General features: G+C 40.1%; 1 protein-coding gene across 5 annotated transcripts in view; it reads left to right on the top strand.

The window, feature by feature from the left end:
- Positions 1-12,820, top strand: part of LOC146524413 (neuroligin-3) — a 137,021-nt gene that overhangs the window by 30,661 nt on the left and 93,540 nt on the right. For 3 of the 5 annotated variants that reach the window (XM_085133472.1, XM_085133480.1, XM_085133476.1), the window contains one exon: positions 5,198-5,257. The exons of the other annotated variants lie outside the window; for them this stretch is intronic. In XM_085133472.1, the coding sequence (XP_084989598.1) occupies positions 5,198-5,257 (60 nt within the window). The remainder of the gene's footprint in view (positions 1-5,197; positions 5,258-12,820) is intronic. 5 annotated transcript variants of the gene reach the window in all.

A 12,820-nucleotide genomic window follows, 5' to 3' on the forward strand; every position in this document is an offset into this window, starting at 1 on the left:
CATTTTTGTTCGTTTGCAAGTTTTCTTGCTATTTTTGGATGCGTCTGAAATCTAACGTTTGAATAATGCAAGGTTGAGATATTTTATGTCTCAAATCTGTTCAATACAGTGCCTATTAATCTTTAGTTTAAACCCATTTATTTTTATTGAGGCCCAAGCCCCGGAAGAATTGTTTTCATGCTGAGTATAAAACACCAGTTTCCAAACCATGCTGCTGTTAAATGACCGGATTTATGAGCGGATCATCGCCATACGTTTAAAAACTTGTTTCAAGACAAGTTTTTGGTAAGTGGGTCATACTGTATATATAAAGGTGACATAATCATCGTCTACTGTTCTAAAGATAAGATTTAAAGATACCAAAAATAAGTTTATATCACATAAATAAAATTTGGAAGGGATATGATTAACAATACCATGATTTAATGTGTGAAATGCCCTTTTAAGATCCAGAGAAAACTGCACAGAGTTCTTCACCTTTATCAAATGATGACTTAAGTTGTTCTATAAAAAAAGCAATTGGCAGTCTCTGTGGAATAATTCAGGTGGAATCTAATGGCTGTAGATAATGGTTTGACTCTACTTTCTTCGTGAAATGGTGAGCTACAACTTTTTACTGAAGATTAGAAAATACAGGTAGGATACTAATTGACTATAATTGTATGTCTGATGAGCTGCTCCTGATTTATAAATTAGCATCACTCTGCCTTATTTAAAAAAAAGGTCCTGATGATAATGGAATGGTTGACAAAATCCATAATAGTTGTTGTTGTTTTTTACTTTTGTAAAGGTAGTGCACTGGTTTAAAATAAATGAGTTAATTAGAAAAGCACTTATAGTTACCAACCAACTGATCCCCAGTTTTATGTTTACTCATTGTTGGCTGTAGCTGTGTAGTATTTGTTTCCTTTTTCATTGCTGGGTTAGGGCTATGATACTGATACTGAGTTACAGTATAAGCAGCATGTGTCTTAAATCTTGGATAACACAGGTCTCTTACACTATAGACTTTATTAATAGAGCTATGTTCATGAATTCATTGAACTTCACTGGACCAGGTTAAACATTTTTTATTTGATTGATTGCTATTCATTTTTAGTAATCAGTTTATTTATATAGAACTTAAAGAAAATCTGCCAAAAAATCTGATAAAAAAAAATACAATAAGACCATCACCCTTAACAAGTTCCTGGCTAAAATTGTCCCATTTTACAACAATTAATATATTGTGTATAGCTTTAGGTTAACAGTTAACTTCAGTAATATTAATTTGATGTTAAAGACAACACTTCATATGACTTAATTATCTGCTCTCTCCTGATAAAAACAAAAGAATTAATTTGTGACCTGATAGATTTTGTGATTTGCATTTTATCTTTAATCATTTGATAGGAGTCAAATGTTGTAATTGACATTTGAAGTGTTGACCGATCGTTGTTATAATAACCAAAAAGAGAAAGATTTCAGATTTAAGGTTGATTGATTTCTGTAATCATTAACAACACTGTCAAAAGAAGGATGATTTTATAAAATCATAATCCAAAAGACCACTTAAGACAAAAAAAAGTAATAGCTATTAAAAATTAATAGCAAGAATCAGACTCTATTACAATTGTTGAATATTTATTGAGTTTCCAGTGGAGATTATTGCTCCCTCTCCTTTCCTAGTTTTTTCTGTGCTTCCAGTTTGTACCAAGGGACATACATTAATAGCAGCTTTGAATCAATTAGCAATGTCTTATTTAATCATGTTTAGGAAATAAACTGCAAACTCTAAAATGTCTACCAAATATTCCCTTTGGTTTATTATATATAGGTCTCATATGACTTTTACATAATTGATGAAGTTTATGTTCACTCAGTAATCTTCTCCTGCAAATACTCATTTGAGACTTTGTCCAGATCTCCTATCATGCAGGTCCCTCTTTGGGCCTTATTCTTTAGCATTTTGAGACAGCGAGTGTTCTCCATGTTGCTTCCTTTTCCCTGTTCGACAAAGCCGTTGTCACTCTCACTGTTATGGCCTCCTCGTGTAACTGCATCTCCACAGTTGCATCAGCCACTGCCACCTGCCTTCAACCAGAACCAAGCCAGACCAAATTCTGTCATTGTTTTCCAAGGTCTTCAACCGTGTATATGGCTGCTGCCAACCGGGTTGACAGTTGAAAAATCCTGTGCAGCTATTACAGTCACCAGTTCTACAACAGTGAGCCATGCCAGTAATAGCACCCACGGCCTAAAGGCCCCAGCAATGCCAGCCTGCTTACTGGCATCATTTCTGTAGCTTGTGTTGTCTGAGTTCTTGCAAAACTACTATTTAAATAAACAGTAGCCAGAACTTAGTGAAAGAACTGGAAACAGTTAGCGTTAGCTAGTATTGTCTATGTGTCCCAAGAACCCATAAAACATAGTTGGAGTTGGCTTGTTGTTCCTTCTTTGTCAAGATGGTGCCATTATGTATCTTATTTCTTTGTACGAGTAGCCAGCTAATGTTACTACAGGTTGTGAAAATGCATTTAAAAAGGCAAAAAGAGAATAAAACAACATGATGCATGCCCAACAGGTCATGCTGATTTGTAGCTGCTTGACATGCCGGTCTCCACCAAAGCTCTATATTCTGTTCAGGCTGTTAATCTTCTTGTAGGTTTCTAGAAAGCCAACATGATAGATGTGACATTTGATAACTTAATGGTAGCTGATTTCTACAAAGGGAAGTTGACATTAGCGCTACTTGAAGCAACACATTTGCTTCAGTAAGATCACTGTGCTGGCATAACTGGGCTGCTGACACAGAGGGCTCCAAAAATATATCCTGGCGCAGAAGTTACAACATATTCAGCAACATATTCACCAAGTAGCTGACTGGAACACCAGATTAATTATTTTGTTATACGAGTCCCACATTTCTGTTATTATTTGGCTGTAGATAGAGTGTAGATGGGATTTGAGAACCAATGCATTGGAATACCGTGCCTCCAAGTTTAGAAATTCCTTTTATTAATACTGATGTGTTTTTGTTTTTTGACTGTTGTGCATTGCAAAATAATGACTTCAAACACATGGCAGTGGCCCCCATGCTGCTCTGTTTCTACTAAGCAAGTTGATGCTCAGTAAGGAAAATGATAAAGAACATGCTAGTAGATTGGATATTGGCATTAATATTAATCAAAATCTCATCAATAACAAATCGGTGTTGTTCACCAACAGTCCACTTACCTTCTGCTGTCAACGAGATGACACAAATGTTGGCATTTAAGCTTAAAGTTGGCATATTCATATCATTATCTTTGTTTATCTAAAAGTAATATAACATGCTATACAGTCTGCATTATTCATTCACCCTATAATTGAAAAATGATGGGCAGATTAAACAAAGTCGCTGTACCAACCATGGCTCCAGTTCAGAGCATAAATTTGCTCAGTAAATACCATCACGCTCAGCCTTTTACATTATGCATAACACTGTATTGCATCTATCAATTAACAATGCATGAGGTATTCAAAGAGGACAACGCATTTATTCAAATAGAGCCTGTTTAACCAGTATCGATGAGGTCCACATTGCTTCTGACTTCTGTGAGTTATAGCGTTCGAGTCCGAGTCCACCAGACTGGCTGCGTTTCTGGCATGAACGTTAGAAAAAGTTTCCTAATACTATAAACTCTCGGTTACAGCAAATAGAGGATAGAGAGGTTCACGCTTTAACATTCGCTGAGTCTCGTGGTCTGAGTGCATCCACTTTTGTCTGCTGTGCCTTTACTGTTTGGAACCTCTGTGCTTACTAGGATCTTCCCTACTGATCGGGAATCTACAGCACATTTCATGGTCCCCACCTCAATTTCCCCCAAGGTCATGAGAATAAAAAAAAGGATTACATGGGCAGAGACCAGAAATTCTCCATGAAATCGTGTTCATTGCCTGCAAATTGATGTTAGAAGATGTGGCATTTGTTTCACGCAAGGCTCAAGCTTATCACTCCTGCAAAAACATTATTCAAATAAGTCATCTTCTTCGAATAATGAATGGTTCTGTTAATTCAATGTCAATTAGCCTATTATATTTTGTTATCAATTTGTATTCATTCTGGTCTTTCACTGGAGGAAACGCCCAAGGTCAATAAAAGCATTAGGATTTGCGGTAGTGAGTACAGAAGAGGAGCGGACCTGAACTGAACTGAACAGGCATCAAGATAACGGATCAGGGCATCACCAAAGATCTGCAAGGTTTATAAAAGAAATAGAAAAGATTAGAAAAAATTTTGTCTGTTTTATTTATATTCTCAATATGTTTAAAAGCTTGTCAGAGGATGATTGACTACTAAATGGATGGTTTTGATGGATTGCCCTGTTAATCACTGCTGATACCCTTAGACTATGCTGCTGGTGGTGAACAACAAAAAATGACAAGGATGTCAAATGCGTATGGGAAATGGTAGGTGAAGATATAGCTTGCAGACCCAGGGGAGTACATTTATGTACTACTGCAAAACACAGCACAAGGACAAGATATTAGCGACTCTTTTGGGCAAAGAGACAGACAGACCAATTGCATGCATGATGCATTGTTAGGATTTATTCAGATCTCAGCAGCTCTGGGGAAATTGCATTTGTAGTTTAAAACCTTTCCTTTCAAAAAGCTTCCTGATTTTCCTGTGCTCAAGTATCATTTTTCTGTTATCAAGTTACAAATTAATACCAAGGAGACTTCCTAGAGTCTCCTACAGTGTTTAAATGCACAAAATCCTCCAAAGATCAACATAAAAAGAAAACAAAAACTGAATGAGTTGGTGTATCTGTTCGCTTCTCCAACAGACTAGAAAAAAGTAACTCACATAAATAGGCTTGGGTTGTTTTTCCTGATAAATTTTAAATGGCTTTTCTGAAAATGTCAGTGGTGTATGACTCTGCTACAGATACATGTTATAGTAGCAGTGAAGTTGTGTTCATATATAATTCTGTAAGATAGAATTGTTTGGTTTTTTCCTCATTGTAAGGTTGTTTTTTTTATGTTTGTAGTCCTGCGATTGTATATGCTCTCTGTGCAAAATGAAAATTGTGTCGTGGGAATGTATTTAAATCAGCACTGTTGTAATTCGTGTGTACTTTTTGAAATGCCTCTCTTCCCATCTCTATTTTTCCAAACGTGCTATTTTGAATTTCCCTGTGCCTCTCTATGTCTCTCCCTGCTTCAATAACAGGGACCCATGCAAAAAAACAGGGCGAGGATTTGTCGGATAACGACGGTGATGAAGATGAAGGTATTTTCCATGGTGATCAAAGATGGTGCATGGTTTTCTCACAAAAATGACACTGTTTTCTGATCATTTATGGATTTTTTGTTTTGTTTTGTTTTTTTGTTCCAATTCCAAATGCAATCATCAAGCACCCCTGTCACATTTCAATCTGTAAAGCAGTGTAGTGAAAAAGAGTGCATGTGTGTGAATGTGTGTACGCAAAGGCTCTTGTTCCTAAGCATCTGAATTCAGTCAGTGAAAGGAGTGTTTAGCTTTAGAGGCAGATGGGATCTAGTAGCTGTCTAGATAACCAGGCTCGGGTTGAATAATTTTAATATCTCACACAGGGACTGGAGCAACTGTTATTACAAGGGGAGAGTTGGTAGTTAGGGCCCCCTTTTAAGGTGTGGCCAGTAGCTGAATTGGTGGCGATAATGACAGAGGGAAAGTGAAGCAGCAGTGTAATATCAGACTGTTCACCCGGAGTGCCGGCAGATTTAGATGAGGAGCGGCAGTTCAGGAGTGCTGCTAGAGAGGATTAGAGGCGAGAGGTGTAGAAAATGGGAAGTTGCTGCTCAGCAATCACATTGTTCGCTTTCCATATTTATCTTGGGATATTCCTGGCTCAGGGTGGATCTCTGCTGAGATTAGAATGAGAGACGATTCTTGTGCTGCAACAGAAACGGCTTAAGTGTCTGAATCTAAATCAAACCCTTGATATCGCCCCGCCCTTGTTCTCCTTTGCCATAGTAGGGCAGGTGATGCGAGCATGATGTCGGGTATCAAGGTAAACCCCTTGTTTTATGCTCCATTTGTTTGTTCTGGACAGATTGGATCTTTGCGCATGATGTGTAAATTTGGTGAAAACAATTCAACTAAATCTGGAGGGAAGCTTTTTGGGACTTTAGCACATGTTAAGGACTATGGTATGGACTGAACGTCACACCAATGCGCCATGTCTTATCACTCATTTCTCTTAGATACTGAAAAAATGGGCACTGGATCGATCCTGCTTTGGGTTCTTTCCAGATATAGGGTCTCTTCTCACTCCTTGCTCAGTGGGCTGTTCTCTCAAAAAGGAGCCTCATGCTGGCCTTGATCACAGAACAGGAAGAGTTGCCATAGCACCACTCTGACACACAGGTGTTTCCTCATTCAAGCCCAGGGCGAGCTGTTGCAACCGAAGCCAAATTGCCTTCAGTCTTCAGCTCGACTGAGTGCGTATGTGCGTGCGTGTGGAAGGTTTTTCTTCCTTCAAGCAAACCCACATGCGACAGTATGCAGCCCTAAGTCCGTTTAAAATTGCTGACAAGTGCCGATCCCTTTGTCTGGCAAGTCTATGCATGCGTACACAGTGGCTTGGTCTCCAAGCTGTTGTGCTAGACTAGCCTCACTGAAAATGTGACAAGTCTATTCTTTACTGAGCGCAACTAATGCTATTTACAGAGCATCACCGTAGAAGTACAATGCAGTCCCAGCAGAGCCTCTGAAACACTACTGTAACTAATGCCTGTGTGACAGAGTTGGCCATCAATCCCTAAACATGATCCAGAAGATTTTTATTGTTCCGCTGAATGTGTGGAACTGTCATGGCCCAACATATGAAAACCGCTGTTCAGGGACTCCTCTTTGTTCCTCTGTAATTCCCCCCGCAGAGAGCTGATGCCTCAGGAGGAAAAGACTTTACTCTCTGAAGGAGTAAAGTGCACAAACCACAAAGTCCTTGTAAGTCCTACGTACATTTGCTCTCACAGGTAGCACTGCTATTATTACCAAAAACTGTGCCTACAGTCAAGGGATCACCAGTGAAATTTAGACATTTGCACTCAAGTTAAAGGGCAAGTAGAATCACAACACGAGCATGACTCGCACTCTCACCCGAGCTGAGCTGGTGCACATCTTATCCACACATTCTCATTCAGTTGCGAGAGCTACTGTCTTGCCTGCTTTGCCTGTCTAACCCCCTCCATCTCTCAGTCTGTTCCTCCCAGCATTACCATGCGGTCTCAGTTGGCTGTCTGTCTATCCTGGCCTAATTTGCTTCCTCCATACAATATATCTGAACTGCCCTCCTCCCTGTTATAGCCCCTCCAGACATGTTCTCAAAGTCAAATCAAAATAAATATTGGAACAATAAAGAATTTCTTTTATTGCCAAAGAAATATAAAGTATGGAATCGTAATATATACATTTACAATAAAGAGGCCGGCTAACAGCCAGTAAAAGTATTCAAATGAGACAAAGAGATAAGAGCAATGAAATATGTAGTCTGGAATATATTATACTGCACTACTATTATATTGATGTATTTCTTTCTAAGGCTCCATGTTTTTAGCATATCTGCCTGTTTATCCCTTCCTGTGTCTTGCTGTCTGTCCCTTTGTGTGTCCATCTGTCTGTCTGAGTAACAGTCAACCCACTGGCACCCCCAAAGTGCATTCAAATTCTGCACAACACTCCCGCCTGCAAAACAAGCATGGAGGCCAAGTTGCTGTGATTTACACCAGCCCACCATCAAGACTCAATTTTACAGACGGTGTTATTGCACTGTAAAGGGGAGTGCAAGCTTTCAATCACCTACCTGCTGTTGTTAGATAAAGGTGGGCATGTAAATAGAGTAAGCGAGTCCATGTAGGGGCTAAATCTTCCAGGTGGAACATAGCAATGGTGCTGAGGTAGAGCGCCTAGTGATAGCCTGTGAGAAGCAGCAGTCTGCTCTCCACCTATGGACTGTCTTGCGCCACTGCTGCCTCAGCCCTATCCCAATGATGAAAAATAGAACTGTGTGTTTCTGTCTTTTGGCGCTTTGAGACTTAGCTCTAATCAGAAGGAATGCCTCCACCGAGAGTGTGCTCGCACACACTCAGACATGTACGCTCGCATCCATTAAATCAGTGCACACACAAACTTGCTTGCTGCCCAGCTCTAGAAGCAAACACTTAAGAAGACAGCGAGCACATGCAGATACACGCAGACTTACCCCCACCCTTAGAGATGCTCGGGCTGTGCCAGAGAGCAGAGCTGAGCTCCACCTGCCTGGGTATTACCATTAATTCCATCGCACAGGCCTGACTGGATCCCTATCCAGCAAAGCCCTCAGCTCAGCTCAGGCAGCCTGGAGAGTGGCAAATCGACAGTGGGGGCAATTCACACACCATTTTCTCTATTCTGCCACTATCCTATTCTCTCTGATGTGGCAGAGAAGAGGAATCATGCCCCTTGAAGCCCATTTATGCAGAGATCTTTGGAATGCTACGGCTCAGCTTCTTTCCAAGATAAGCATTGCTGCTAATGGCTGATCCGCACGGGCATCATTTGAGCCATTTCAAAGGGTAGGAGAGCCAGACTGGTACTGTCATCTTTATTTTTTTCTTTGTCCTTTCCTCTTGAGTGGCACAAAATAATTGGGAAGGCAAAACATGTAAAAACAGACTTCTTTTGAAAAAATTGTCAGGAATGGAGTGGAGAAAGGCTTTGAATTAGTTCACAGAGGCACTTTGACTCTTTCCTCATACAATGCCAGAGCAGGTCTGAAGGGTTTGTGCGCTGCAGTGTGTTTGTTCGTGTGCTGTCATCGAGCTTGCAGTGTGTTTGTACAGTTACCAGCTCTTAAACTCATGTCAAGGACAGCAGGCTTTATTGAAAGACTAAAGGGTTACTTCTCTTTCATTCTGGCAGCAAACAGCTGTCCGTGAGTCTTAGGGATGACAGCACCTCTACTGCTTTCCTCCTCTGAACTAGATCCTGGCCAGCTATAGGGGGCTTTGGCTAATAGCCTTTGTAGGTTTTTCACACTGTCTTTCTTTTCATTTAACTCAACCACTGGCTATTCCCGTGTTTCATTTCTCTATCCTCATGCATTTACACACTCTATCTACCCGGATTCCAACATCATATTTAACACACATGCACAGCATCCAGGAAGCAAGATGTCATCTTCACACAAAGGTCATTCCTCCCATTAAGTTTAGTGTAGTCAATGTTCCTAATAGAGGCGCACACGCTCACAAGCTTCTCCCTTTTACTCTATCCTATTTTCAGTTTTTTAATTTAATTTAATTTTAGTTACTCAGACATATCAGGTATGGAGAGCAATCACATAGTCTGGCGTAGAGGTGTTTTAATACATATATGACAAGATCATAAATATTTTAATAATTGGAATAATTTGGTTACAGACTGTCTCACTACTGTTCACTGACTGTTAGGTCCCATAAATATTTGGACAATGATTCAAAGTTGGCAATTTTTCAATCCACAATGCGATTGAAGGGCAGACTTTCATCTTTAATTCAAGGGGTTCAACAAAAATATTCAATTAATTGTTCGCATTAACTGTGATCTTTCAGGCAAAAAGGTCAAGTGGGATTGTAGGATTGTAGAAATATTTCTAGGTTAAGAAATTACACCACATCTAGCCAAGTCAGGAATCCTCTCTAGGAGGTAGGTGGATCATTGTATACAACCAAGAGATGCCTCCCAGAATAAAATCCAGAATAAGAAGACCAGATTAGACTTTCCCAGAAAATATCTAAAAAGAAAAAAGAAAAAAGAAAAGATTAACTTGAGAAAGTGCAGAGAAGAAGAGAAACAGCTCATGATCCAAAGCAAAGCACATCAACTTCAAAGACAATATTATGGCAATGACATGTTTGGCTGCCACTGGAACCGGGTCACTAGTGTTTATGATGATGTGACTGCTGATGGAAGTAGCAGGATGAAGTATACAGTTCTGCCCTCTCTGCTCAGAATTCAGCCTGAGAAAAATGCTGCAGAATGATCAGACAGCCTTCACAGTGCAAATAGGATAATGACCCAAAGCACACTGCAAAACCCAAGAGTTTCTCAAGACAACGAAATGTGAAATTCTTCAGTGGCTAAGTCAGTAACTTGATCTTGACCCAGTATAGAGCAGCTTTTAAGTCATTAAATACAAAACTGAATGCAGAGGAACCGACAAACAAGCAGCAGCCGAAGGAGGCTGCAGTAAAGGCCTGGCAGAGCATCTGAAAAGAGGGAACGCAGCACTTGGTGATGTCCATGGGCTTAAGGGAGTCACTGACTACAAAGGCTCTTGATCCAAATATTAAAAACAATCCTCATATTTAAAATTATATTAGTTCATCCAATTAATTTTGAGCCTTTGAAAACAGGCGACTCTGTATAAAAACTGCTGTAATTCCTAAACAGTTAATGCAATACATTTAAATCCCTTAAATTAAAGCTGAAAGTCTGCACTTCAGTCACAATCTTGACTGTTTGCTTTAAAACCGCAGCGGTGGTGCACAGAGTCAAAAAAGGGAAAAAAGTATCAAAAAAAAGGACCCGACTGTATATTGTCAGTTTCATTATTCTGCAAAAAAAGACAACAGACAATAAACAAAGTTATTGATAAAGTTGACTGTTGACATTATTGATGTGGTGCTGTAATGATATTTAGGTTGTCATGGGTTTTCTTTTTTCAACCACGATAGTCATGAAGGGAAAAATATGACACTGTGACAGCTCTACTCCAGCCCTTCCCATCCCTGTCTTATAGCAGATTATAAAAGCCCTACTGGCTCAACATTTATTAAATTTTTCAAATTTTATAAATGTTCCTCATTTAGCTGGCTTTTCCTAGCACAAAATAGAAAATTTGTAATTTGTCTCTGTGTGTTCACACTTTTGAGCCTCTTATCTTTCCCATTGCCTAGCCACCCAGCGCTAGTTCATTAGCTTCAGTGTAAAGTGAATATTAGGAAACATTCAGTGACTTTCAGAATACCACCAGTGACACTGGCAATGAAACAATCCACTGTATAGTTTCTTGTAGTTGCTTTCCCTGTTTTAAAGATTCTCCCGAAATGTATCCGCGATATCCCGTTCTTAAATGCAAACATGCCAGTAATGGGCATATCATGGGTGGACCGTGAAGCTTGACCTGACAAGAGCACTACAGTAGGCTGCGTGTCATGTCCTGCCACATCAGGACATTGTCACCTGTTCCCCCAAACCTCAGCCCTCACTTATAGCCGCTGACAGCCACCATGTTTCACCAAGTGTTGACACAGTGAATGCCACCGACACTTATCTCCACTTGCCTTTGTCCCGTCCTAGTCCGGAGTGTCAAGGCCATTTCCGGGGCGCTTAACGTCAGATATATGACTGACTGCTTTCATTGGAGTGAGAAGCAAAAGGACAAAAAGGTGGAGGTACAGGTAGCGAGAGAAAATAAGATTGTAGAAAAAAGGAAGGAGTGCTCCAAACCCTCCTGGTGGGTTTCGCTTGCAGCAGCAATACTAAGAGGCTCAGCTCAGGCCCGAGTTATGCCTCCCACTGACACTCCAATCAGACCAGAGCCACTGTGAGGCAACCTATGAAAGGTTGTGCCCCTCAGTTGCTTTTTAAAGCTCATGCTATATGTTTTTAACTCCGGCTGCACCTACCATCCAAACGGAAAACATTTGATTTATTCATTCATTAGGCAATTTTTTTCCCCACAGTGAGACATTTATTTGCTGTTTGTGTAATACGTGCTGGGAGTGTATGAGTGTCACTGTGTAGTAGCTGCTGCATGACACCACGTCGTATTAAAATAAATGTGACAAAAGTGTACATACATTATATTTTTTTCTCCCCCCGCTGAGTTCATTCTTCATTGCACATCAGCTTTCATCTACATTGCCATCAATCACGTTTTTTTGCCCATCTCCAAAACACAAGTTTGTTTTTGTCTTTCTGTAATATTCTGAGCTTGTTGTGCATGGAGTTCATATTGCAAATATACCAGCCTGTGCATTAATGAATAAATCTCTGTTTCTTTTCCGCCACAGCTCTGTGCTAAATTTTGATTCTAAGAATATGTGTGGTGATGTAATGATGTGTTTGCCCCCAGGGAAACGATGAATCAGGAAGCAGCTTTTTATTTTGAGGTAGCCACTTAGTCACCTGCTTCACTAGATTAGGCCATTAACCGTGACCAAGTAAACTTCGATCTGATTGGTTAAGAAGACTTAGTCATCGGCCCAGATGTATCCGTAAAGGATTATCATTTCTCACTGTAAACCAGAATCCGATTGGGATCTGTTGCGTACATATCTTCCTCTGACAACAGATGAGTGAGAGCTGTATATCACATCTATGTGACACCTCCCACATCAGATCAACTCAGTGAATAGATTAGAACAAGTGGAGCTTGAATGTTTTGTATCGCTCTCCCAAAGGGATTTAACTGTTGTCATGGAGACACGATGTAAATCAACAAAAGAGGTGACTGATAACATTGACATGACTAATCTCTTTATTTTTCTTATTTCTGCCCCCTGTTCCTTCTTCCTTTCTGCCATTCTCTTTGTATCTGTGGCCCATTTGTTTTGAATAGCTTGTGTAGGATATCGTTTTGCTTCTCTGAACCCCTTCTCCTCCTCCTCCCTTCTCTGACTGTACCTTTCATGCCTTCTCACCCCATGCATCCCCTCCTCCTCTTGTCTAAGATAAGTGTGTGTACAGAGAAGTGTCAGCTATAAATCATGTTTCACTGTGCAGCCTTCTCAGATACCAGCAAGATAAAGGAATCCATAAATAAGGCCACATCATATATAGTAC

This window comes from Neolamprologus multifasciatus, chromosome 2 (genome assembly GCF_963576455.1).
Source record: "Neolamprologus multifasciatus chromosome 2, fNeoMul1.2, whole genome shotgun sequence".
Taxonomy (NCBI): Eukaryota; Metazoa; Chordata; class Actinopteri; order Cichliformes; family Cichlidae; genus Neolamprologus; species Neolamprologus multifasciatus.